The 27,266-nt window shown below is 44.2% G+C and overlaps 8 protein-coding genes across 8 annotated transcripts; 5 read left to right on the top strand and 3 right to left on the bottom strand.

Annotated features, from left to right (window-relative positions):
• Positions 1-2,755: 2,755 nt before the first annotated feature.
• Positions 2,756-3,132, top strand: EDB91DRAFT_1061388 (uncharacterized protein; the record flags this gene model as incomplete). Its single annotated transcript, XM_041314439.1, has 3 exons — positions 2,756-2,839; positions 2,892-2,984; positions 3,031-3,132. Coding segments are annotated over 3 exons (279 nt in total), but the record flags the coding sequence as incomplete, so codon positions are not given.
• A 276-nt stretch (positions 3,133-3,408) lies between these two features.
• Positions 3,409-4,373, bottom strand: EDB91DRAFT_1254098 (uncharacterized protein; the record flags this gene model as incomplete). The annotated part of the gene is made up of 5 exons (XM_041323754.1): positions 3,409-3,446; positions 3,496-3,652; positions 3,706-3,978; positions 4,030-4,131; positions 4,179-4,373. The coding sequence occupies 5 exons, from the start codon at positions 4,371-4,373 to the stop codon at positions 3,409-3,411; spliced, it is 765 nt and encodes a 254-aa protein (XP_041171609.1).
• A 1,554-nt stretch (positions 4,374-5,927) lies between these two features.
• Positions 5,928-6,743, top strand: EDB91DRAFT_1254097 (uncharacterized protein; the record flags this gene model as incomplete). Its single annotated transcript, XM_041323753.1, has 5 exons — positions 5,928-6,033; positions 6,086-6,200; positions 6,275-6,304; positions 6,360-6,629; positions 6,677-6,743. 5 exons carry the CDS (start codon positions 5,928-5,930, stop codon positions 6,741-6,743), a joined length of 588 nt encoding a protein of 195 aa, XP_041171608.1.
• A 1,901-nt stretch (positions 6,744-8,644) lies between these two features.
• Positions 8,645-9,480, top strand: EDB91DRAFT_1086596 (uncharacterized protein; the record flags this gene model as incomplete). The annotated part of the gene is made up of 4 exons (XM_041316070.1): positions 8,645-8,911; positions 8,962-9,096; positions 9,148-9,198; positions 9,430-9,480. The coding sequence occupies 4 exons, from the start codon at positions 8,645-8,647 to the stop codon at positions 9,478-9,480; spliced, it is 504 nt and encodes a 167-aa protein (XP_041171607.1).
• A 2,675-nt stretch (positions 9,481-12,155) lies between these two features.
• EDB91DRAFT_1316423 (uncharacterized protein) lies at positions 12,156-13,476 on the top strand (the record flags this gene model as incomplete). The annotated part of the gene is made up of 8 exons (XM_041325193.1): positions 12,156-12,237; positions 12,262-12,338; positions 12,529-12,567; positions 12,593-12,728; positions 12,778-12,908; positions 12,960-13,004; positions 13,043-13,177; positions 13,234-13,476. 8 exons carry the CDS (start codon positions 12,156-12,158, stop codon positions 13,474-13,476), a joined length of 888 nt encoding a protein of 295 aa, XP_041171606.1.
• Positions 13,477-14,086: 610 nt separating this feature from the next.
• EDB91DRAFT_1254095 (uncharacterized protein) lies at positions 14,087-16,372 on the bottom strand (the record flags this gene model as incomplete). Its single annotated transcript, XM_041323752.1, has 7 exons — positions 14,087-14,412; positions 14,467-14,629; positions 14,686-14,834; positions 14,893-15,073; positions 15,128-15,160; positions 15,206-15,515; positions 15,555-16,372. 7 exons carry the CDS (start codon positions 16,370-16,372, stop codon positions 14,087-14,089), a joined length of 1,980 nt encoding a protein of 659 aa, XP_041171605.1.
• Positions 16,373-19,293: 2,921 nt separating this feature from the next.
• EDB91DRAFT_1086593 (uncharacterized protein) lies at positions 19,294-20,929 on the top strand (the record flags this gene model as incomplete). The annotated part of the gene is made up of 5 exons (XM_041316069.1): positions 19,294-19,400; positions 19,557-20,008; positions 20,068-20,342; positions 20,394-20,714; positions 20,792-20,929. The coding sequence occupies 5 exons, from the start codon at positions 19,294-19,296 to the stop codon at positions 20,927-20,929; spliced, it is 1,293 nt and encodes a 430-aa protein (XP_041171604.1).
• Positions 20,930-21,761: 832 nt separating this feature from the next.
• Positions 21,762-27,266, bottom strand: EDB91DRAFT_1086592 (uncharacterized protein; the record flags this gene model as incomplete). The annotated part of the gene is made up of 14 exons (XM_041316068.1): positions 21,762-21,800; positions 21,949-22,023; positions 22,343-22,398; positions 22,650-22,714; positions 22,898-23,015; positions 23,723-23,813; positions 23,838-23,926; positions 23,975-24,188; positions 24,333-24,374; positions 24,432-24,743; positions 25,684-25,782; positions 26,109-26,120; positions 26,639-26,659; positions 26,769-27,266. 14 exons carry the CDS (start codon positions 27,264-27,266, stop codon positions 21,762-21,764), a joined length of 1,731 nt encoding a protein of 576 aa, XP_041171603.1.

Below are 27,266 nucleotides of genomic sequence, written 5' to 3'. Positions count from 1 at the left end.
ATATATTCTGCAACAAGTATAACACATAATATATGGGTATATATGATGTAAATTACTCAATATTCTGGTGCTGTTAGGTACCATTCTTGGACAGAGAAGTGGAGGGGTTGGGGCTTGGCTTCAGCTCTTGCACTGCGCCCTTAGCCAAGTACGTGCCCACAATTTGGAGTGGGACCAACATTGTCCAACAATAGGACGAGTGGTCCACTTTGGTCCGCTTTGAGGGTCAGGAGGTAAAGTGCTTGCTAGTGGCGGACTGACTAGAAGCAGAGTGGATGGAGCGGGGGAAGTAAGTTGGAGCGAAGGGGACAAGGGGATTGGTCTTATGATGTGGAGGGAAGTAATGGAGATTTACCTTAGAGCACAGCTCTAAGTTGGAGCAGAGGAGTGGAAGGCGACAACAAGGCAAGACTTGTGTCCAGAGTGAGCAAAGTCCTATGGAGAATTTCCACCAGTAGAAACTGAGGGAAGACAAGTAATATCAAGACTAAGGAAACTAGCTATGTACATGATATGTTTATATACTTCTATGTGAGGAGGCAGTGATCAGTAGTCCATAGCATAAGGCTATGTGCTGAGTATACAATTGGTAAGTATTACTACAGAGAAAACATAAGTCAGAGTAGATATCAATATGTACACAATGGATCAGTAATTGAGCAGTTATATGAATTGCCGGTGATCTGGGAAGTAAGTGTCATGTACCGAAGGGGAAAGTATATACCTAAATGGGGAAAGAGGTTCCAGTTGAATGGAAGCTATGCAGAAGGTGACCAATGAGGTGGTTTAGTGGAAGTGCAGGAGTGGATGCAGAGGCCGACTGGATTGAGCAGAGACAGGCAGAGTGGATAAGGGGAAAAGGTGGAAGGGGTATAAGGTTGGGTGGAGTGGATATCAATATCATTGGAGCAGTTGGGTCTGGTATATGACAGGTGTCTAGTGCGCTAAGGAGAGCCTCCCTTGTGTACTTGTCTCTGCAAACTCATCCTAGCAACCGAGAACCTCCCAAGCTCTGTTGCAGTAAGGGGAACCGTACAAACTTTTCCAAACACTTTCCTGTGAGTGATGCGGAATGTTAGAGTACAATATATGATAATGATGAAGAATTTTACCTATTCCACCATTTGAGCAACTCAGTGATGCAGGCCTGAGAATCAGTGCCTGGTACAACCTCAAAAAAGTCTACAATGTTGTTGTAGAAATCATAGTAGTCAAAATCTCCATCAACACTTTGCCAGGAGTTTACACTGGAAAGAGCAAATCAAAGCTATATCCATGATTAGTTTCAAAAGGGAAACACCACAAACAAGATTGTTGACAGGCCTGACAAGCTGTATATGCAATGGCATGTAGGGTCACCATTTTCATGCCGATGATATTAGCTACATGACTATGGTTAGCTGTCGAGACTCGATTTCAGGATAATGTGATCCATGAGAGAAGGAGTAGTGGCGGGGAGATCGATTTCTTCCCATAGGACATTACCTTCAAGACCTTTGTCCAAGAGTTTGTCCATACGTGACTGGTGGGGGTGGTGAGATGAATGCACTCGATGAGTTGAACATTGGCAAGATGACAGATGTTGAGGTGCTTGTCATGGTGGTGGGAAGATGAAGTGCAGTGGCTCATCATCAAGATCTATATGTAGATATCAGTTTTTCTTCATGGTCGTGAAGCGCATCATCATACCGGATATCAAGATATGCCAGATAAGAGCCTATGCCATTCAAGGAAATAATAATATGTACAACTATATGTATAAGTTGATTACATTTAGTAGCAGCTAAGTCCACATACATGTATAGTGGGAGAGAAAGAAAGTACATCAAGTGTTGTATTCGATAAGTAGTGAATCAGAATCAGACTCAGACTCAGCAAGCTCCACCAGAATATGCAAAGTCTAACTAATAACTAATTATACGAGTCTGAACATTTTCAAATTCAACAATTAGCAATAAGTGCAAAAGCAATATTAAGTGCACGATACGACTGTAGACAAGAAATGCATACAATGCCCAGCTTAATCTTAGGCTCTGGTCTAATGAAGCCAATGCAGATGCAACATTCCATTGGGGTGGATTATCATAGGAGAAAGAAAATCAATGAAACAAGGATTCACTGCCTAAGTAGTGAATTAGACTCAGTCGAAGCTCCGACAGAACTTGCCGGCAGCTGCTCAACCTCTCAGCCACTCAGCCACTCAGCCACTTCGGATACCTCCAGTGGTGTTTGATTCTCCCATTCACTACTTAAGCCTCGAAACATTGTTACACTCAAGTTTTCCCTTTCAACAATCATGTATATTTTGCGTAGCATTAATGTTAATGTAGTCCTTGTTTCTTGAAAACAACAAGGCCATTGTTATGAATGTCATAACCAATTACCAAAATTGTATGTAACTACAAGGTAGTGACTTTGATTGCAACTAACTGTATTCTGTCAGTATCAGGATGTGCACATCAGTCAAAATATATAATGTCCTATTGATCATAATGGTAAGCTCATTGTTTCTGGCTCAACAAGTTCGTCTAACTGAGCTATGCCTAAAGCTGCTAAATGGCGGTACTGTCACCACTTCAAGCCGCTCACCGTTCATTGCAAGTTCCCCCCTGAACGCAGCTACACCCCTCCCCCATTGACACAACATCAACTGTTTTCACACGACACAGACTCATCAACCTCTGATGCTGCACAACCAATTACACCAGTGGCTCAGTTACCCATCCCTCTGCCAGCGAAGATTCTGAAACCGTGAGGAGACGTCTCCCGTATCAGTCGAGGAGGATATAATTTACAGGAGGCACTTGGCTGGCCTGTCTCTGAATATGAAGAAACTCGTGTGCATGTCCTTGTAGCTGTTGTATCTTGTCTGTTTAATTTTTTCCATGCAGGCTTTTGTTTCACAACTAGCCCGTGAATATCTAAAAGCCAACAAGTCCTGGAAGCTCCAAGCACAGCCCAGATTAGCCATTGTGTATGCAGAGGTAGGTATTGGTCTGGTCAACAGTATTGGTTACTCATCTCCAGTAGGCGCAGAAACAATATCCTATCCTTGAACGTTATGATGGAAGTTGGGTTGTTGGCGATATGCTCTGTATATATTTGAAAAATAGTTGTAGCCATGATACTTAGGCATGGGAAATATTTATGAACACTTGTCCAACTTTACCAATACCTGACAATACCAAGCAATCTCCCCAGGTTGAAAGAATATATAAAGCAGGTTGGTAAATCAATTGATTGCCGTCGTCATTGATCTACTCTTACCGGATCAATAGATGAGATTCAATCGATGTGGAGCACATGTCTTGTAACAAACAAATGATAAGCCTTCATTCATTATTTGCAGCAACTGTATCAACACACTATTGTACAGGGGTACCAGTAGACTTTTAGATGTTCGAATAATCAGTCTGGAAACTGTCCTGGCATTGTGGCAGGATACCCTTCCTTTACATTAGGAATGATGGTGTTCTGGAAGGTTTGTGAACTCACCTGTCTTATGGATGATACCTGGAATTGATGACTTTGTAGTTAGTGCAGTTCCGATGGATAGCAGGCCGCGTTTCACTCTGTGGGGGATGATAAAATTGACTCCATTGAGGAATTGTCGTGCAACCTCACATGAGATGAGGTAGCCCTGTTGAAGCTCCTATAACAACACCATTATTCATACAAATTAATATTGCCAATAATCTGCCTTACACTATGTTTTCCAGCTTGGGCTTGGTCCGAACCCGCATCAGGCAGCATGATATCGTCAATATCCACGTCCAGCAATGCAGCTTGGAGTGCAATGTACATGCGTTCACGTAACTGGTCAGTATTGGCATGCTCCCTCTTGCAGTGATTATTGATATACTTGTTAATGCCTTTGTGCAGGCCATGAACAAGTTTCCTTTTTTTCGGTGACTGGTACTGGTACCGCCGGGCCTCACCACAGTTGATCATCAGAACAATGGCCAGGGGTCCAATCTCCTTTACTTTACAGTAAGTTGCAGTGTTGACAGGCGGCGAGGAGTTACTAACCTCGTTATTTGCCATCGCACTGTCTACACAGCCATATGTTCCACTCCCTGCACTGATAGGCAGGTCAAGATCGAGATCTATAGCAGATCCCATCCACACGTCCTGGAAATGTTTAGCAGGCAGGAATTGTAGGTAGTTAACTTACTTACTTTGTCGTCTTCACATTGTCGAAGCTCACACTCATAGGACTTTATTGATGCCTTGATACCCCATTCCATTTCCTGCATCTCATATGCGTTCACAGTTCCCATAAGGGAGCACAGTGTAGGTCTGCCATATGGGTTGAACTGTGTATTGATAGCGCTGTGTTTGTGAGAAGGTATTTTCGATGCCATGAGTTTCATGGCTTGAGTTACTTACTTCCTGATTTAAAAGTAGGCCAGGCAGTCTTTATCGAACAATTAACGATCTTGTCACTGATCAAGTCAGAATCCCCCCTATCAAACTCTAAATCTGTAAGCTTTTTCCGTTTCCATGGTGGTGAATGGACAATTGGCCGATTGTCAATGATGCTTTTTGTTTACGAACTTCATAATCACTTTGGCTGTCAGTGCTAGGCACATGGTTAAATACGACCAATTTGTCTCCTACATGTCTCAATATTCGATCATGGATGTAAGTCCTTCAAGTTCAGTTAAGTTATATTTTTGTTGATGGCAAAGTAGTTTTCTAGCAAATATACTCTCACTTGCCACACTAAGGCAGTCAATGTATTGGCTGTGAGTATACATGGAGCATTGCTCCTTACTGGAGGTAATCAGTCTATCTCTCTCACTTAACTTGTACTAAGAGCAAGATAGGCAATGATAGTCGCATAGTTGTATGGAGCTTGGTATCCAGTGAAATGATTCAAGAAATCTTTACACCGGCAGCAGGTTATATCAGTGCCATTATCTGGATGGACATTGATGATTGTGGTGAAACAACATTTGCTTTTGGGGCTTCAGATGGCAACATTCAAGTATATGAAAGAAGCAATGATGTAAGTGATAGGGATATTGTTATTGCTCTCGCTGATGACGGTCGATCACCTCAGGCACTGTTCGCGTTCCAGAGTACTGTTAGGTACTGTGCTGGCTCAGGAAGCAGAGGGGTTGGGGCTTGGCTTCAGCTCTTGCGCTGCACCCTTAGCCGAGTACGTGCCCCGAATTTGGAGCAGGTCCAACGTTGTCCAATGATAGGACGAGTGGACCGCTTAGGTCCGCTTTGAGGGTCGGGAGGTAAGTGCTACTAGTGGCAGGCCGACTAGGAGTGGAGCGGAGAAGGCGGAGGATAATGCGGAAGGGGGAAAGGAGCAGGGGGAATACTTGATAGGGGCAGAGAAGTAAGGAGAAGACTTAGAGTGCGGCTCTAAGTCAGAGCGGAGGGTCGGAGGTGACAACAAGGTGAAACTTGTGTCCAGAGGAGGCAAGGTCCTACTGAGAATCCTCACAAGTAGAAACTGCGAGAAGACAAGTAATATTAAGACTGAGGAAAAATATCTGAGTACAGGATATGTTATATACTTCTAGGTATGAGGCAGTGATCAGGATAACTATGTTGTAAAGCTATGTACCAAGGATATAATTTGTAAGTACTTACACAGGTGAAGACATAAGTCGGAGCGAATATCAATATGTACGTGTCAGATCAGTGATTGAGCGGTAAGAGGAATTACTGGTGATCCAGGAGTAAGGGTCTATGTACCAAAAGGGAAAGTATATATCTAAAAGGGGAAAGAGGTTCCAGTTGAATGGAGACATTATGGAAGGGGACTGGTTGGGCAGTCAAGCAGAAGTGTAGGGGCAGACGCAGACAATGATTGGACGGAGCAGATGATGGATGGAGCAGAGGTGGTCGGAAAGCGGAGTGGATATTAATATTGGAGCAGTTGGATCAGGTATATGACAAGTACCACCATGGGCCACTCAGGTGTGGTGGAGTCGCTTGCTTGGGATCCTGTTCATCGACGTCTGGCGAGTGCCGCTGGTGGTCTCCTGCATCTTTGGAACCTGACACCAGACAGTGGGCTGCCTACCCGTCAGTTATTGCATGGTGTTGATTTTCTTTTGGTCAGAAACCCTCACGACCATTGCCTCGCAGCCTGAGAAACAGTCATACATTGCCTGCACAGTTCACTTCTATGACAATGGTGCTTCCCTCCTAGTGTCATATCTGGAAAGTGGTGAAATGTTGGCTGCCCATTCCATTCTTGATTTCACTCTAACCCTTATATTCAGATTCTGCTATTCTATCGAACCTTGAGATCTAAAGTGGTGCAAGAAGGTGCAAGGAAGTATGTAAGTGGGGGTTTTGTTTCGCGTATCACATTATTCATGTGTATGCTGCAGCGGCAATGCTGTTCTCAAGGGCAGTTTTCTGCTCATGAGCAATCTCAAAGATGGGGTGGATAAATACACCATTCCTACCCTCCAGCACGTACAGTCCTATAACCATGTGATCCTTCACAATGTTCCTCTGCAAATCTCCGTTGCTCAGCAGGCAGGACTTATTTTTGTTGGTGGTGATGATGGATTTGCTCGTGTATTTGATTACAGCACAGGGACATACCGAGGACAGTTGGCACATGGGAATTGGGGTGATCAGATCATCCCCATCATGTAAGTCAGCCGAACTTGATATATATGTACCATACTCACAATAGCAGTTGCATGAAGGGTGGGCTGGGTGCACTGTTGTTACTGGCAGCTGCTTTAATGGGCATAGTAGCATGAAGGTCTGGGAGGAGGGCAAATTGGTATGATTGAATATCCATTACAGCAGCGATATCTAATCAACTTCAGGTGTCAATGGAGGACGACGCAACATCTCCTTCACCTCCTTCACCCTTTGCAGGAACTTCTCCAACAATGCAGCTTTTTCGGTTTGCTATTATCTGCATGCTCGTAAACATTGCCATGCACGCCCTCCATTCAGGCACATTGTCAGAACTTTAACTGCTGTTTCATGACAGTGTAGTCGATGGTATCTGGGCCTATTAGTCACATTGCTTGACTTTATTTTATGATATACTATGAGATCCGAGTACAGCCAATATTGTTTATGATGTTCAACTATCCAATTCAGCTATCCCTCTTCCAAAGTTGCCGTACACTAGTAAATCCAATTTGATCTTGCCCCTGCTCTCCCCCTTGTATCTTCAATCGCGATCATGGGTGTAATGCAGTTAGGCTTGATTTTACTTTTCATGCCAAGCAAAATCATTGTTATATACCAGGCACATTTACATGCAAGTTGCTGTTCGGTGCTGAACACCAGACAACCCATGATTTTTTTCATAGTAAGTGTACGTCATCCAATGACACTTGTTTGGACTTGGTAGAATAGGAGTTTGGACTGGTGAGTCAATCCCACATGATATCAAAGAGTCTAGACTGATGCACTGTCACCTCATCCAGGATAAACTATTGTTTGCTTGGATAGATAGGAGTTTAGACTTGTGAGTCGACCCATATGATATCTTGTTTGGACTTATGCACTGTCACCTTGTCCAGGATAAACTAATGTTTGCTAGGATAGATAGGAGTTTGGACTCATGAGTTGACTGTGATAGTAGTTTTTGACTATTTGACTTTATATTTTTCAGTGATACCCTCATGATGCATTGCATCCATTTGCTCATTTGATTTTTTAGTTCATTTCAGTCAGTGTGGAGGTAGGCCTATTGTCTAGCTTGTGAGCGGTGTGGGTACAACAAGTGCAGCGGAGAGAAATCGATCTACTACAAAGTTGGGTCTTTACTGCCTACTGCCTCACTTGAGAACAAGCACGTTCAACCCTAAAGGGGATTGCTACTGGGGAGTGCTAATCTCTGTCTAAGCGACCCTATTCAACCCTACCGCAGGTAGGATGAGGATCTGCAAAAATGTGGAACAAGCGGAACTAGCGGAACTCAAGCGGAACAAGCGGAACTCAAGCGGAACCCAAGTGGAATGGAACAGAATGAAGCGGAACTCAACCGGATACAATGCGGAACATAAGGAGTTGTCGGAACTTGCAGGTCAAGTCAAAGGAAGTATATCACAAGGTTAGATTGATAGTGGGCATAAGTCAAAGTGGTCCTCTAGTAAGGTGAAGGAAAAGTCAGAGAAAAGTCAGAAGGTAAAAGATGAGATTCCATAAAAAAACACCCAAGCCCTGAGTACCACTACTTAAAGGGAACATTATTTTCAAGGAACACTGAGGTACAGGTAGTAAATTCTCAGGAAGCGGAAGTGAAGGCAGGCAGTGCACATGGGTGCAATACTCCGGAATAGGGGTCCATGCCATAAGGGCATGTGTCAGTGTGATCCGGGTAACATTAGAAGCAACGGGAAGAGAGATACAGCATACCAATGGACCTGGAAGGATGGGGACAGGACATGTGAAGGTTGTCCAATGATGTGTGGGAATATTGGATAGTGTGGGTGGGTTCCAAAGGATGCGCAGGAATGCAGAACCCATCGGATGATCCGCGGGAAATGCGGAATGTGCGGAATATGCGGAACTGATGTAAGACAATGTGGAAAGGATGGGGTCTTATGCCCACAGTGGGGGAATTCCCCACAGCGGGCAACTCACAACTTGCAATAAATATATTGCATAATTCCGTGTCATTCCCCATCATCCTCTAGCCATGGTTGTCACACAGGCTCTCAGATCTGTTTCACCTGTACATGTCGTTTCAGATGCAAAAGCTGAATCATTGTTAGCCCCTGTAATTTCAAGATGGAAGGCCATTGATGATTCTCTCGAAAACTTCATACTGCCATGTGAGAAGAAGTGCAGATTCCCTCCAGCGCGTTTGAAACGTAAAACAGATGAAGAAATCCCACACGGCTCCCTCCCTCCCAGTCCCAAGAAGCATTCCCTCTCCTGTTCATATGTGATTGCTGACCTTACAGTGAGTTTAACCTTTCCCTAGTCTTCATGCCTCATGCTCCTCGATTATAGACTGTGGATCTGCCACATAAAATTCCTCAAGAGCATTCGAAATGCAAAGCATATGGAGACATGCCAGATGGTTCCTTCCCTCCCAGTTTTAAGAGGCGTACCCTCTCCTGTTCATATGCAATTGCTGATCTCACTGTGAGTTTAATCATTCACCAGTCTTCCATGCCATGCCTCATTCATTTTCAGGCTCACTCAGCAACTGAAGAGTGCAGCATAGATCCTGTCCTTTTTTTGCATGTAAGTCAATCTTGAATCTTGAGGTGTTTTTAAACAAAATACCTGTCTTTCGCAGGGGACGCCATCGCCTGTAGCTTTGACTGGACAAACCACTTTTTTGTATTGGCCCTTTCCAAACGAGCTTATATTTATGATCTTCCAACATCCTGCCTGCGATAGACCTGCAGTCGATCATGCAGGTGTCCTGCCTCTCAAAGGACCTTGCTGCACCCCTATATCTGCATTCCATAGGCTTACATGTTGAGCAGACAGGGTTGCGTGTCAACACTCAGACCTACCTAGCTCTTCCATTGTATACTCGAACAACTTCTTTCTGCGCTCCTCAGTTTCTGCGTTGTGACCTCCATGGTACTGGTGACCATGACCTGACAGCACTCAAGATCTTCTTGCAGTCCTTGAAAGGTGTTCAGAGTAAACCTATGTCATTGATTCTGTGCTTCAATGCCCCCCCAGGAGTAGATCTGGCATTTTTATTCCAGCTCGTCAAGGATTTAGATTGCTCCAGTTTCAGTTATTCAAGCAGTGATGCGGACCACCTGTGTACAGTTGTAACTGCTCCTGTCTCTAAATCAGACCCAAGTGCAGTATCTAGTCTTCAGCGATTGTCAGGTGGACTCGCCCATGTTTTTCTCCCCATGCATCACCTTACTCACCCTTGCAACCTTGCAGGACTCCCCATTAACCGACCCCTCACTCACGTACACTGAATTGAGCAGCATTCAGTGGGCTGCATTTCTGTGGAACATCCTCCTGCTGCTTCGAATGTTGACAGTTGACATTGAGTGCCCCCCCCGACGTCCTCACTGAATTTTTGATCCACTGTGGGTGAGGAAAATAGACTCTGGGGTGATTCAGATGTCTAACAAGGGTGTGAGACTAATACTCATCCCAAGGTGATTGCTACTGGGTAGCGGGTCCTCAAGTAAGTGCGAGGAAAGCAAAGACTAGACTCTGTCTAGCGACCCGAAGGGTTCCGGTCCTTACTAGGACTGGGAACGCAAAGATGCAGAATGTATGCAATGAGCAGAATGCAGCGCACGACGGGCAGAACTAATGCGCAACAAGTAGAACTACGTGGAACAAACAGAACAAACAGAACAAACAGGGAACAAATGGAACAAACAGGAAACAAACAGAACTAACGGGGAACAAACAGAACTAACAGAGGGAAAAGGAAACTATGAGCCTGCAGGAGGATGATTGGGCAAAGTCAGACCAGGCTTGTGTCTGGTACTTGCTCCAAGTTGTCGGATCCGATGTTGGGCATTTCGAGCGGAACTCACAGAGGCAGGAACATTGCAATGAGATCAGGAATAGATTCAGGAAGATATTTTAAACAGTGAGTGGAGTACTGGGAAGTACTCTGTAAGTGGAAGTGGAGTTGGGTCTATCAAAAGGTAAAAAACTAAGATCCCATCTATTGCTATCTATATAGGAAGGGGTTCTGAAAAGTGCTATGCTACAACCAGGTGAGGCTGTGAGATAAGGAACCAGTTCCGAGTAGCAGAAGGATCCATATAAATATTGTAACACATATGAAATGAGATAGGAACATGTCAGTAACACGGGGAACATAGCTAGTACTCACCAGTGAGGATGGAAGGACAGGGACAGGACAAAGGAGGACATTCTGAAGGCTAAAGGGATATGATGCGCGTGGTATGCAATTGTTCCGCTGGGTTCCATGTAGCGGACGGGTCGGGTAAGACACGGATGGGTAGCGGAATGGTAGTGGAATGCACGGGAAGATGGTGGTAAGGCTTGGGAATTATACGGGATATGGGCCTACAGTGGGGATGTTCCCCACACCACCATCAGAATGTTGGCCAATTGTGGATTCATCTGGGTCAACTCTTTCGCCGAAACTACCAAATCATGCCTTACAGAAGGTATCAAGACAGACATTGCAGCACATCCCCAATTCCCATCTACTACACCTGAACGTTCTTGGCGGCCCGCCTTGGTATCTTGTTTCCCTGCTAGCCATAATTCATGCAGCCCCTTGTATTTGAAACCTCAGCCTTCAGTTGAGGAAAATTTGACTTCTAACCACTTGTCAGCCGTTCTAGATGTTACTCAACATTTCGCAAGTATCCAGGCACTGCAGTTGAGCTTTTTCAATGCTTCCCATACTACCAGCCACTTTAACATCCCATACAATGGTCGCACTGTACCTTCGAAACACCTAACAATTTCTGTGCATGTTTAATGTACATATATTAGCACTCATCCTCATGTAGTTCTGCTGCCATCCTTGGCTCGACACCTTCCATGAGCTGGAAAGTGTTGAACTTCAGGCCAAATGCATGAGTTCATTTGAGAAGCTTGCAGAGCTCTTTTCTCATATGGACAATCTTTTTCAGCTGAAAATTAGCAGTGACTGGTAATTCATACATCTACAATATTAAAGCACAACTTACCAGCGGCTCAGTGGCTATTCCGTCCATATATGTTATCATATTGCATATACTATATACCCTCTGTCAATCATATATTGTGGTCAGAATCCCAAATGTCTACATTGATTCTGCATTTACAGCTATTTCCAAATCGATAGACTAAATTCCATTTTGCACAACTCACTGCTTTTGTTTACTTTCAGAGTGGTTAGTCAGAGCACAGCTTTGGGATTGAACATTATCACATCCACCACCACCAACAGACTTGACACATACCCAAGTCTGTCAAACAACAATGGGCAACAATGTCTGCACACAACATTGAGAGCCTGAGACACAGTCATTGACCATCATTCAAGTTTGCAAATTTCAAATGTTCACCACAATTGATGGACAGGGTGAAAGCTGCAAAGTACGCTCCTCACAAAGTTTATTTTATAAACCTACTAAGGTATCCCCAGGAGACATAAAATCACAGACAAATCCATTCCAAATGCTCTTGCGCAGCTCCCATGAGTTTGCTGAGGACTCACAAATGTACCAAAGCTTGACTGGACAATGAACCAGAAAAAGGTGGAAGTGCAAGACGCGTTGGCACACAATCCAACCGTACATTTCACATTCCTACAATTGATGATTGGTCTATTAAATAGATGATGATCAGACTACTGTACACTTCGGTTATTCTTGAGCTACACAGTTTCTGGGCAGGTGTGGCAAACTGGTGAAGCTGCTGAGGGAGTAAACTTCAAGATGGGGCAGTGAATTCCAGCATGGTCCCTGAAAGTCGAAGGGCGATTACTAGAGGCACATCTATTTCAGCAAGCATCAATGCATTGCTTTGATGCCTATGAAGCTTCCAAATCAACGTGCATGAGACAGGGTTCCACCTCGGAAATTCTCGACTCTCATAAAATGAATGATTCTTGAGCTTGACCATGACCCTACCTTGTATCCAGATGGGAACATTGTCTAGTTCTTACTTGTCTTTTCAGTGGCCTCCAGTTCCAGCCATTCAGTTGCCTCTAGATGGGTTCATCATAAGGCAAACTGGAGACCAGCCGACGAAAGTGTGTTTCATCATATATCTTGAGCAGACACCAGAGCAGTATAAAGTGGCTCCAGATTTGGGTATGTCTTGTGTATCTTCATGAATTCTAAACTTGATGCCACCTTTCAGGTAACGTCTTGGGCATCAAAGAGGAGAGTCATGTTGGCATCATCCAGGCTATGTGGAATTATATCAAAATACACGGCCTGCAAGATAAAACTGATTGTCAAAGAATACATGCTGACGATTATTTGAGACTGGTAAGTTGATTCTGTTGACTCTTCACTATCATACCAATTGTATGATTGCAGATCTGTGGTGGAGAAGGCATCATGTTTCACCAACTGCCAGAGCTAGTCAATCAATATTTGATGCCTCCATCAACCCAGCACAGATACCCCCAGAGCGCCCTTCTGCATGGGATATCGAGATCAAGATGGAGGACACCAACTTGAAGAACCCCATCATGGTGACAATGCAGTCAAGTAAAGCCTATAGCATATCCGACCTCACCAAGTCAGATGACAAGGTAAATGTCCACTCCCTCAGGTCTGACTCCCTTTCTCTAATATTGGTGAAATGCAGATCGCGCTGTTAGCACAATCACTACATAACTCACACATGAAGCGGCAATTCCTTCAAAGTTTCGCCAATGACCCAGCAAATTTCATACAGACGTGGCTGGCGTCGCAGTCTCGCGACTTGGAAAGCATGCTCGGAAGTGGACCAAGTGAGGGTGCTACTATCCATGCTGAGGAGTTGCATAGGAGTGATTTCTTCAGGCTACCCTGGGTTAAGGAAGCCGTCGCTGTCTATGAGGGTATGTAGAATTACAGTCCTTGCTTTGCTTTGCAGTTCTTATCTTATTCTATTGTTCTACTCACGTGAGTATTTCGCCAAGAGCTTTCAGTGATCAATGTTTCCAATTCCATGCTATGTGTGGCAGCATTGTGCAGTGCACACCTTATTTTTTTTGACTCTATATGCTCTATTATTAAGTACTTCCATTATACCTAATCCCACTAGGAAATTACAGCAGAAGGAACAAGCTGATCGAGGATGAGCTTGTCAATCCTTGTTGCAGTAGTTCTCACCAGCGGATTCGAGCTGGCATTGACCATGCTTCACAAGGTGATATTTGTTCCATGTCAAATTGTCATTCAGGGGCTGGAGAAGCAGCGTAGTGCTGGGATGATTGTGATGGTGGGATGTGGGCTCAACTGACCCGGCAACCTCCCAGGCCAAGTGACCCACTTCACACTGCCATCTCAGAGTTAGTGTAGAGCATACCCCGGATCTTTTTCTACATGAGCTACAGCATGCACTGCGTGAAGCGAGGGACGTTGACGAGCAGCAGGTAGTAGGAGGCGTCACAATAGCAGACACATAACTTGATACTACAAAACATACAAAGGCAAGTATTGACATATTGACGACATTACGGTCTCTTCACCGGGACAGTCTTCCAATTCGAATGACGAGGAACTGGAAGAGGTAAGATGCTGACTGGACTCAATGACGAGGCTTGAGCAACTGGAAGGGGCTCATCAGCAGCCTCATGATATATCCATTTCACAAGGACCTCCTCGATATCCTCATGATGAATGCCACTCTCGCAACTTTCTTCAACTGCCTGAAGAAATTTGAGGCGCCACTCCTGAATGAGATACTTGAGTTGGCCAAAGTAAGCTGTTGTACAGTTCATCAACTCCTCGTCGCACTTTGCGAGTAATAGCCCCGACTTGTACGAAACGGCCCTGGAGCCTATGTCCTCCAATAGATCAGCCCACTGTTCTGTCTTTGGGCATATTATCTTACCATGCGGCCCATCATATGTAGTCACAAATTCCACAAAAATGTAGAAAAGAGACTCAAGATCATGACTGGCAATCTGTCCCGTCACGACAAGATCCTTATCTGTCAGTTTAGATGCTGAATGGAGATAACGGAGAAGGTAGATAGACATGTACAGCAAGGTGCACTTCGAACATTGGGATCAGCCACTTATACAAGATTAACCTTTGAACTTGAACTTACAGTACCCTGTGCACAAACACTAGTGTTGCATTGCGCAATGATCTGGGCGTGGTCAAAATCAATGAAGAAGCCACGTCCTTTATAGATGATCAAGTTGTTGGGACTAAGGTCTCTGTGTAGGACTTTCCTCTTGGTCATTGCCTTGTGCACTAAAAAAAATCAATGTAAAGATCAAGCTTAATTCAAACAGTCAAAGAAGAAACCCACCGATTACAAGGTCTCGAAAAGTGCTTATCAGCTCTCGTTTAGTCAAAAATGTCGACAGTGGCTCTCCACAAGGGGTCAAAAGCATGTGTCGGTGATATTTACAGTAAAATTCAGGACTGAATTTCCCATGGCGGTTACGGATGCACAATGTAGAGGCGGGCTCTCCCTCGAACTCGACATCCTAAGCGGCAATGAGAGTAACTACATTAGGAATGCCCCGGACCATCTCAAGAACCTTTTCTTCATGATCTTTCTTTGCCTCATCCACCTAACAATCCTTCAGTGCATATTCAACTCCATCCTTATCCTGAACATGATAGCAAATAGTCCTGCAAGAGAAAAGACCCTGGCTTCTCCACAAAATAGCAATGATCAATAATTTCTGCTTCTCCTTGTCCTCTATCCAGCCGATTGCCTGGTCCCCCACTTCACATTGTGTTTGCTTGCAGGACTCATTGCACATGTGCATGGTGGAATCCATGCCATGGAATTTATTGTTCCCCAGTGACATGGTGTTTAGCATGTCGACAAGACATGTTGGGTTTGCTGTGATTAGGATGGGACATGTGATGATCAGGCCTGAGTGGTGCATGTAATGGGCACGAAGATGGTTTGCTGCCAGACTAAATAGCACAATGAACCGACGCCAGGGCTGTTCTCACATCATGAGATAACCTTTGGTGATCACCCCCTTGAACAATGGTATGTCATGGTTTGCGCCAAGATCAGATTCAGTGATCTCAACGCATGTGAGGACGTGTGCCCAGCTTTTTGGTTGAACGTCACGATCAAGAAGGACTACACCAGGCTTCTGGATGTTGGTCACGTCCAGAATGGGAGCATTGCAAAACTCCGGTGACCATTGCCGATGTGGGCATTTGCGATCTGCAGGTTCAAAAGGGTACATGGGTGAGTGATGAGGGAACATCACCCTATATGTCATGTGCATGGCCATATAGACAGTATTGAAGAGACGCGCCCATTTTTGCTCTGGTATCCTCTTCGGGGTCAGCTTTCTGTTTGGTTGGTTAGGGTCGTATTCTCGAGAGTCCCAGCCCTGATCACTAGCATCAGGCGCAGCTGACATGGAGGAACCTTCCTGCCCTGACGCAGAGGAACCTTCGCAATCTGTCCCCAACTCCTCTGTATCTGAATCAGTGTCGTCTGGCGCCTGCTTCTGTTTCTGTGTCAGCATCTGCTTGTTCCAATGTTTATCAAGTTGCCACTTGTGATCGACGAATATCGGCACTCCAGTCACATAAGTAATGTTCTCAAAAACTGATCTGTGGATACTTGATTTTGGGATGATGTGATCCATGAGAGAAGAAGTGGTGGCGGGGAGATCAGTTTCTTCCCACAGGACATTACCTACAAGATCATTTTGCAAGAGATTATCCATGCGTGGCTGGAGGCAACATGTAGGAAATGCGCTGGACGAGCTGACAGTTGGCAAGATCCCAGATGTGGAGGTGCTCATCATGGTGATACCGCGTAAGAGGCTCATCCCCTTCTTGTGTTGGGAGAGGGGAAAGAAAAAGAAAAAGTGAGTGAGATTTAGCACCATAAGTAGTGAATTGGACCGAGTCACTGATGCTCCAGAAGTCACTGGGGTGTTCCAGAACTCGCTAGGCACTCAGTGGCAAGCAAATACAAGAACAAATACCACTGTTTAGTCCATTACATTGTGGTGGAGCCCGCTACCTCAGTTCTAAGTTATTGCTTAGACAACAAATGATATTTAAAGTTAGCAAATGACGCAAGAAAGAGGGGGACTAGAAAATTGGTAATTGACGTAGTTATGCACATTCTGATCTATGACAATATGGGAAGCCAGTAGCCTGTGTTTGAATCGCATCAACGACAATAGCCATCAAGCAAACTAGGGCACACAACAACCACGATATAACCTTCAGGGATAGGGAAAGTGCTTTGACCTTAAGATAAGTATAAGGATGTGGTGGAATCAAAGCACAGAAACTTGCCTGCTGTATCCTATATGAAAAATGATATCAAGTTGATCCGACAAGGTATGTGAGGCTTGGCGGGAGTGTTTGATGTTTCGATTCGGTCTGTATGACAATTTAACTTCCTTTAATGCACAAAACAAAACGACCTACACAACAGCATACACGGGGTATGTATTAGACTTCAGTCTTTTGCAAGACTCACGTAACATTTCAAAATGCAATTGGAGATCAGAACCGCTACCATAAGTTTACAAAACTACTACACATCCAAACTGAAATTTAAGATATAAGTCTATGAGTCTACAATTCTACAGTCTGCATAAGTAAAAACATTAACATAATGATTGTAAATGACTGTGATAGGAGGAAAGAAAGCAATGAAACAGGGATTCGCTGCCTAAGTAGTGAATTCGAGTCAGTCAAAACTCTGATGGAACTTGCTGGCAGCCGCTCAACCACTTAGCTGCTTCGGGTACCTCCAGCAGAGTCTGATTCTCCCATTCACTACTTAGGACTCAAAACCTTATTTCACAGACTTTCTTTTTCTATCATGTAGACTTAATGTAGTAGTAGTATCATATACTTTACGCTTTGCATGGCATCAATCTCAATGTTATTGTAGTCTTTGAAAACAAGAAGGCCATCATTATGTATTAACCCCCAATTGTGACTACCGATTAGACGATTCAGTGTTCATGGTGCTGTTAGGTACCGTGCCGGCTCAAGAAGCGGTGGGGTCGGGGCTTGGCTTCAGCTCTTGCACTGTGCCCTTAGCCGAGTACGTGCCCCGAATTTGGAGCGGGTCCAACATTGTCCAATGGTAGGACAAGTAGACCACTTAGGTCCACTTTGAGGGTCGGGAGGTAAATGCTACTAGTGGCAGGCCAACTAGGAGCGGAGCGGAGAAGGTGGAGGATAGTGTGGAGGGTGGATAGGAGCAGTGGGAACACTTGATAGGGTCGAAGAAGTAAGGAGAAGACTTAGAGCATTGCTCTAAGTCAGGGCGAAGAGTCGGAGGTGACAATAAGATGAAACTTGTGTCCGGATGAGGTGTTAAGGTCGTGCTCAAAAGAGAGGTTGCTCAAAGGGCTTCGGCTTCAGCTCGTGCGCTGCGCCCCTTACCTGAGTACATGCCCTTTAATTTCCGGGGTATAGAGGGGAAGTCTGACGGAAGTCTGACGGAAGTCCAGGGAGTTCCGGAGGACTTAGTGTCGGTGGAGTTTGGCGGAACTCCGGAAGGGTTATGCGGGGACGGAGTAAGGCTACTATGGAAGTCCGGAGTAGAAACAGAACAGAGGTTAGACTACCCTAAGGTAGAGCCGGAGAAGTAGTCCTAAGGTTTAACCCCTAAGACTCGGAGGTGGACAAGAGGTGAGACTCAAGTCCGGAGATTGCAGGAATGAGCAGAACTAAGATGATATTCAAACTGAGGAGTTCCGGAATATTATAGGGGTTTATATACTGTAGGTATCATGTAAGTAAATCAGTCAGCAAAGGTAAGGGCTATGTACGAAGCATGTGGAAAGTCTATTACTAAGTGTAACGGATCAAAGCAGTGAAGTCAGAAATGAAGTAGGAATGGACAGATCAGTAAGCATAGTGGAAAGGACATAACCGGTGACTGGAGCAATAGCTAATCTAAAAGGAGTTAGGGGTGAGTACGGAGATGAAGGCGGAGTGCCGGGCAGAATAGCAGGACGGAGAACCGGACTTTAATGGAGTAGATCCGGAATTCTGGATCCGGAGGTATGGGATATGACACGAGGCAAGGTCCTACTGAGAATTCTCACAAGTAGAAACTGCAAGAAGACAGGTAATATTAAGACTGAGGAAAATATCTAAGTACAGGATATGTTATATACTTCTAAGTATGAGGCAGTAATCAGGATAACTATGTTGTAAAGCTATGTACCAAGGATATAATTTGTAAGTACTTACACAGGTGAAGACATAAGTCGGAGCAGATATCAATATGTACACGTCGGATCAGTGATTGAGCGGTAAGAGGAATTACTGGTGATCCGGAAGTAAGGGTCTATGTACTGAAGGGGAAAGTATATGTCTAAAAGGGGAAAGAGGTTCCAGTTGAATGGAGATGTTATAGAAGGGGACTGGTCGGGCAGTCAAGCGGAAGCATAGGAGCAGAATGTGGACTGTGATTGGATGGAGCAGACGATGGATGGAGCAGAGGTGGTCGGAAAGCGGAGCAGATATTAATATTGGAGCAGTTGGATCAGGTATATGACAGGTGCGTTCTTATTAGGACTTGTTCCCCTTGGCCTATTGTTATCTAATCTTATTCAAACTTGTTTTGTTTCATTTAGTTGTCAGGCAGACGAAGCAAGCAGATGCCATATAATTGTGGACTTTGTTGCAAGTATATCATGATGCTACATTGTGTGAGACCGACCAACCTATTTCTCTACCTGTGGTTATGGCTCAACGTGGGGACAACTTTATCCTGCATGACAATTCAGAGATCAATCCAAGTCCCCAAAACCTTGCCACAGCACTCATTGTAATCGGGTGGACCACCCACAAGTACGTGACCGAATTGGATGCACATACTAGCACTGACTTTGAAGTTGCAATCTTTTCTAGTTTTATCACTTGTGGGACTCCCGTTTCGCAAGGCCCAACTGTGCCAGAACATTGCGCTAATTTAGAGAACAGGCTTAATATTTCATTGGCATACAGGCCATACAGGCCATACACCTCTTTCACTCCATGTGAACAGCATTCCAGCCACTCTCCACACCATGTGTCCAAGTCTACCCCTCAATCCCACCCGTTAAATATTTCCTCCCTCCAATCCACTACACTCACCAGCTCTTCATGTGGCCCCACCGAGTCTTTGTCCCCGCCTCCTGCTACCATTTCATTCACGTCCCCTGGCCCTTCATCCATTCCAATAGCATCTCTAGATATCTCTGCTGCACTTGTTCATCCGTCTTCTCCGATAACTGCCCAGATAACCATCACTGACGCTCAACAAAATGATGCTCCCATGGCCGATGCTCCTATAAACGATGAGCCACCTTCCCATGCCAATCATGAAATCCCAATAGATCAAGATGTGCCAGCAGCCACTCTGCTCCCGCTCATCAGCCCTATAACCCATTCGGAACCAGTGTCCGATATTCCTACAAGTTCTGGATGACACAGAGCATTGCCCTTGCTGCTCATCACAGAAAATTATCTGGGACAGTTGGTAAATCAGCAATTGACAAGGTAGTTGTGCCTGCTCTCAGGAGTGCAGTTGACGCTATGATACCAACAATTATTGAACGGATAACTGGTGAAATTAAGAGCATCCACTCTACCTGCTTTCACACCACTCCACCTGCTCTCACATGCGCCTGGAAACATTGTGGGTCATCTAAAGATGACGATGCTAGCGAGCCTGATTGTGACGACAATCTAACACCTTCTTCTCCTCACAGGAAGCACCCGGGGAAGCAGGGCATCAAGAATCAATTACATGTAAGTCTGGGGTGTTCCAAGTGAATAGGGGCTGACCAATATCAATCCTAGCGCTCAATTTGGATATATCTATGGGAGAAACATCTTCTACGATCCAAGACTGGTCCCTTGCCACAATCACCTCTGTCGCAAATGGTTCACACTTTTATTCATTACAATGAAAGCCCACCAAGTTTGGGCAACATCACCATCGACTGGCAAGACTCTTTGAGATCCTCTCTATGGAATATGGAGGCGATCAACTTGATGGTGGTGGACTTTCAAGAAAAAATTCAGACAGGTAGTTATCCATTCAGTAGGATGTTTATCATTCTGCCAACGTCCATTGATGAAACCCATGATATGCATGGGGAGAGTTACTTATCAAATGCAGTAAATACTTGTATGTTGCACAATTGCAGCACAACTTTTATCTGCTTTGTTCAAATCGATTGTGACTCAATATATAGTTCTCGCCATCTCAATCAAACACCCCTATTTTCACAAGTTCCTTGGTTGACACTCTCAGCAATGGAGATACCCAAAACTTTTATGAGCGGTATTCCACCCCAGTGGACCTTTTAGTGGGGTACTCAGAGGGCCACTAGTACATATCTTCGCCATATTCATAATTTGAATTTGTAAACACATTTGTCACATCAGCAAATAATGATTATTTTTTAGATTTATTTTCGAGCTTATTGCAGAGGCAGACCTGAAGTCTGATATGTAATTTGATGTTAAGTCTTCCCTCGGAAATGTCACATGAAATATGCACAAACAATTGCAAAGTCAGAGGCATCTTCATATCTGTCACTAAATTTTAAAAATTCAGTCAATCTGTAACATATGCAGATTTTGGAATAAATTCACCCTCTTTTTGGTAAACTTACTCTGAATTTGATTGATAGAATTTGATCCTCATTCTTATTTGTGATTTTATTATATAACTGTCCATTATCCATACAGCATACAAATGGTTCGATGTATTCAAAATCTTACTCTGGATATGTATCACATCTGCTTGCAGAACTTTTTTGGCGGTGTCTCAGGTGTTAGTACAGCCACTCACAGGCGCACTTTCAGCCACCTACTGTGGGAACTTCTCCACAACACCCAAAACATAGCCCATTTTGGGTATTCTCCACAATATCAACCTTTCCCACACCCTCCCCATCCATCCCTGCCTCACCAACCACATCACAATTAGATACAGCTTGCATTTATGTAGTAGTATAGGTTATATACACATAATAGAATATAATAGACCGCTTTTTCTCTTTATTTTTGCACCAATACCTGGTACAGAGCCTCTGCAAGTGTGACATAATAGAAAACATATCAAAAACTGTTTCGCATTTTTGCCCCTCTGGTATTGGGGTACTCTAGCGTGTTTAGAATATGTTTGTAAACATATATGTACCTATCCTGGCCCTTATTTTACCTCCTAGAGTGCCCTATATCATTTACTGTGCTGTACTAGCATAAAATAGAAAATAGCTATGCATTTTTTGAGCTTTAGGTATATAGACTTGTAAATATGATCCCCAACATCCCTTCAATAGTATATGCAACATATCACGAGCCTAGGTCAACAGGATCAGTCACTGTGGTGCTATGTGCTTACCCTCTCCTGGTGGTTCACCCCATGGGAATTTTTTTCCTGCAGCTCCAGCCCTCCAGGTTGGTAGGGTGCCTGTTCCTATTGATATCTAGAATATATAAATCACATAGCTGTATGAGAATAGCAACAGAATCCTTCTCTAGAATGGAATATCTCCTCCTGGCTATACTGCTGCATATTTTCGCATTTTTAAGGTTTTGCCATTGCACAAACTATCCAAACTGTTTATAGTTAACTTCTAGTACATATATCAAGTCTTTTCATGGCAAGGATCAGACAGGAATATGTCAGAATATTAATATCAAGGATATATCTCCTATTGTTACTGATCAGGACTGTTAGACAGGTATAGAATGGTATATTATAATCAGACTATCACAATATACACTATACATACTGGGGAACACAGCCCCTGAGTATTTCGTGGTACAGGATATTTAGGTAGTCTACATTCTATTTAACTCATTTTTAACAAAATATTTGACCTAGATATTAGTATATTCATGTATTTCTCCTATTACATACATGGTCAGATCATAATCATACATTTACTTTGCTTATCACTCACTCAGATATGAATGGATCTTTCTACAAATTCAGAGATGGTATAATGGGTATAGGCCCACCATATAGCAAGTGGCTGATTACACAGATGTATCCTCATGAGACCCTAGATTACTTATCAGTAAATCTCCCTGACATACCCCTGATATTAATATTCTGACATATTCCTGTCTGATCCTTGCCATGAAAAGACTTGATATATGTACTAGAAGTTAACTATAAACAGTTTGGATAGTTTGTGCAATGGCAAAACCTTAAAAATGCGAAAATATGCAGCAGTATAGCCAGGAGGAGATATTCCATTCTAGAGAAGGATTCTGTTGCTATTCTCATACAGCTATGTGATTTATATATTCTAGATATCAATAGGAACAGGCACCCTACCAACCTGGAGGGCTGGAGCTGCAGGAAAAAAATTCCCATGGGGTGAACCACCAGGAGAGGGTAAGCACATAGCACCACAGTGACTGATCCTGTTGACCTAGGCTCGTGATATGTTGCATATACTATTGAAGGGATGTTGGGGATCATATTTACAAGTCTATATACCTAAAGCTCAAAAAATTAGTGCTGCCACGGTCCGGTTTGGTCCAGTTCAGAGGCTCCTGGGTGAGAACCAAGAACCAAACCATGGTCCAGTTCTACCAAATCATCAAACCCAGAACCAGACCATTGAGAACCATTCTTTGCAGTTCAGTTCAGTTTTTCTCTGGTTCAAATGCAAACCAAACCAAAAAAATTTCAAGCGCAAAAACAATCATTGACAGTACATGACATTGAGTAGCTAGTCCAATTACATACAAGCTGCATGCTCCTCTGCCTCTACTGCTGCAGACATATGTCCATTCTGATAAGCTGCCTTCATCAACTGCAGTGCCGAAAATGTGGCTGGCACAAGTGCATTGCGGCACAGAGTCAATGTGATTCCTCCACTGGAGAAGGTGCGTTCAGACAGAACAGCACTGCCTTGAATAGCAAGGTAATCATGCACAACATAAGCTAGTGTTGGATATTGCAGCAAGTGTACCTAGTAATCAAAAATGTAAGCTAGGAACAAATGAAATCAAGGGTGGACTTACACCCCACCACACCATAACATTGTCTGTCTCCTCCAATGGTGAATTGAGGTATGAGGAAAGCTCTTGATGAGGGTTGTGTGTGTGATGGTCTGCGGCTTGACGTGCCATGATGGTGTCATGCATCCAGGACTCACCATATGGAATAGAGCCTTTTGTTGTCAACATGGCCATGGGCTCTTTGACATGTAATCCTGGGCCTGGCAGTGCTTCATAATACTTATCAAACTAAGTGCCCATCTTAGTACTTACCACTGCTTCAAGACGAGCCCTCCCACTCACAACCTTCATCTCAGTCCATTGGCATTCAACATATGCTAACTTGTAGTTAGGGTCGAGAACTATAGTAAAATCAGAAATAGACTTGAGAAAAAAACATTGGTACTCACCCAAACAGATAAAGTAGATGTCTGAGTCACTAGCTTTCTGGTAGTATTTGTCAATATTCTTGAGACCCTTCCTAATGGTGTCCACGATTAGTGCATACTCCAGATTTCCCACCATTGTCTGCCATGTATTAGTGAGACATTCTAGTATAGGTATAGTTTGCCAGGCTGTCGGGTATGCAACTGAAGAGAAAGACTGTTGCGCAGTCACAGGCTCCTATAATCAGTCAAAATAATCAGTAGATAAACAAACAGATGGAAAAATAACTACCTTGAGGACATTGTGCACTAGCTGTATCATTCTCCAGTCGGCTCAATCAAGCTTGAAGTCGGCATATGACTTGTTGCACAACTTTGGGACTTTGTGACTCTTGTCAGCAAGAAGCGTGAAGCGGTTGACAGCCTTTGAAAAAAAATCAAGGTATTAGATACTAAACATGTAACTGTATGTCTCACTTACCAGGTCAAGAGACAAGAAGTGCTCGAGGCACTTGAACAAGGATGCCCAGCATGTTCTCACCCATGTCAAAATCTTGCGAACGGCAACACCTTCTTCCTCACATGATTTTCTGAAGAATGCTTGGGCTTGTGGTGATTTGCGAATCTGTTCGATGAGAGCCAGTGCTTTTCTGACAGCGTCACCAACATCAAAACCATCTTCAACAATAGCTTCGGGATCATGCTCCAATGCAGTGAGTTGTTCAGTTAAGCTGTCAACATCGGCATCCTCACCACAATCGATAGCATGACGGATCTTTTTGAGTATTGTTGCCTGAGGGGTGGGCGCGACTGCATCAACGAAGTGTTGTGCTGTCATATACCCAATTCAGCCACTCCCAACACTGTTCATAGACATCCCTACTATTGGTCCGACCCCCTGTTTCTCTGTCCACTCCATCCCTCCTTCTCCAACAATGCACAAAGTGCATCTCAGCAGGACTAGCCCTGCTACCTCTGCCTGACTCTGCTCCGCCCCTCTGACACTACCCCTATTTCCTCCGACACCATATCCCTACCCTCCGACCCTATCTGGAGCTCCACTCCTCTGCTCCATTGGTCTGACCGATCCTACTCCTACTCCCTCCACCATCTCCACTTTTCCGACCCACTTGGTTCCTCCAGTTTCTCTTGTATCGCCTCACCCGACTATTAGTCTGCCCGACCACCTCACCGGTCCACTCCTAGACTAGGTACCACTCAACTGGCCCTATCTCCATTTAGTATCATAGTTCCTCCTTTCGGATCACCAGTAATTCCTATACTGGAGTGACTACTGATCTGTTGCATACATACTGTTCTCCGAGCCTTTTCATGTATGTCTCAGTCATCCTTCTAGTAATTCTGTACATTCAGCACATAGCCTTCTGCTATGCTATGCTACTTACTTAGAGTATATAAACACATGTACATCTGTCTGTAGATCTTTAGTCTGAATATTACCTTTCCTAAGCCCTGCTCTTCTGTCCTTTGACTTAGGCTCAACCCAAGTCAACTCCTGTTTGCTGGCCTAGGGGATTGACTCCCTAGGTCGGCCGCCTTCTCTGCTCATCCAACTTCCCGAATCCAAAATTAGGGGCACGTACTCGGGTAAGGGGCGCAGTGCACGAGCTGAAGCCAAGCCCCTCAGATCCAACCTTACCCCTGAGCATGGTCTTAACACGCGCAGCCAGATTTAAGATGTGCTCTTGACAACAGATGTGACAGGGACCCACAAGCCAGTTACCATCCTTGTCATCCTCATTTATGACTCTTCCAATTTCCCTCATGGCAGTGTCATTATTTGAAGTGTTATCCAATGTCATCCATCCAACCTATGGGCAAAGTTAATCCATAGTTAAAACAAGACAGACTCCAGACTAACCTTCTCGCAAATATCATACTTGTTGATCGTCTTGACAAGTATATGGCCAACGGTCTGGCCACTGTGGTTGCCTTCAATGCGAACAAAATCAAGCTGCTCATTTTTGAGTTCCCACTGCAGTGGTTTGTCAGGAGGGCTCCAAATGTAATACCTAGTGATGGAAAAAAAGGTTCACCAATGATCGATGTCCACGAATCAAATGTCATCGAAATAGCACTGTCAATATGCTAACAAAATGTTTCAGGACTCACTACAATATAAGCAGGAAAAACTCACTGCCAGACGGTTCTTGATAGTTTTGACCACAGTCATCACTCGAGATTTGATGGTATTCATTAACTTGGTGCGATGCGGGATATCTTTTTCAGTTAAGGATGGACATGTATACTGCAGCAAACGTTGAAATGCTGGCTTATTGACTAACTGTATTGCCTGACGTGATGTCAATGAACTTCAAATGAATACAAATATAAAAAATCGAAGTACCTCATCTTCTGTCACGATGAATTCCATGATGTATTCAAGTAGCCCTTCCTTGGTAAATACGAGTGGCTTCAAGACAAGGCTGGTGTCAAGAGTCGTTTGCATCACAGTCATATCTTCACCAGGTGGGATTGCGCAAGTGTGCATTGTGATGCTCACAGCTTCACAGTGTTCCTTGTATACTTGAAAGTGAGTGCGTTTATTGCGCACAATGTGTGTCCGCAATGTTGAAGTGCCACCACAAAATGTGTGCCTTGAGACTGGTTCACCAGCAGCCCTTATACAAAGTTAGAAACAATTGAAAAAATAGACAATAAACTTACTTGCACAGGTTGCAGACCCACCTGTCAGAAGCACAGGTGAATATTGTACGGACATCTGCTGTACATTCACTTTTTGAAACATAAACATGAGTGTTAGTGAAGGAAGATGATGAGTATAAGAGGTACATACTGTCTGAGTGGTGTCTCCACTCTCAGATTGAGCTTCATCAGCCTTGTCATCGTCCGGTTGAGGGATCGGTTCATCAGAGGATGGTTCGCCTGGTTCATCTAGATCAGGGGGAGAAGAAGGGACAACCTCGTCGTCCTCATCGTCAGAATCCAGAGGAGACAAGAATTGCATGGCGACTTTTTTAGGTGCCAGAGGGTCTGCCGCAGCACTTGATAATGCACATGCATGCTTCCTTGTGCCCGAGGACAAAGAACAGGCATTGTAAGCATCACGAACATGAGCTGGGGGCTTTGTAGGGTGGCCAGAGCACCGAGAACCAGCTGCAACAGTTGCTGGGACATGTCCAGCCTTGAGTAGAATGGAGAAGGTGTTTGTCATGGATGCTGCTGATGGGACCTGTGGCAATGGAACATTGTCATCAGGATTGTTGTAGAACTTGATCTCAGAAGTGTCCTTGAGGGAGCCACTAGCATTGAGAGCACAGGAGTCTTGAGACAT

Source organism: Suillus paluster (genome assembly GCF_016628075.1).
Source record: "Suillus paluster strain FC165 chromosome Unknown EDB91scaffold_99, whole genome shotgun sequence".
In the NCBI taxonomy this organism is placed as follows: Eukaryota; Fungi; Basidiomycota; class Agaricomycetes; order Boletales; family Suillaceae; genus Suillus; species Suillus paluster.
This window is presented reverse-complemented; position numbering and strand designations above follow the sequence as displayed.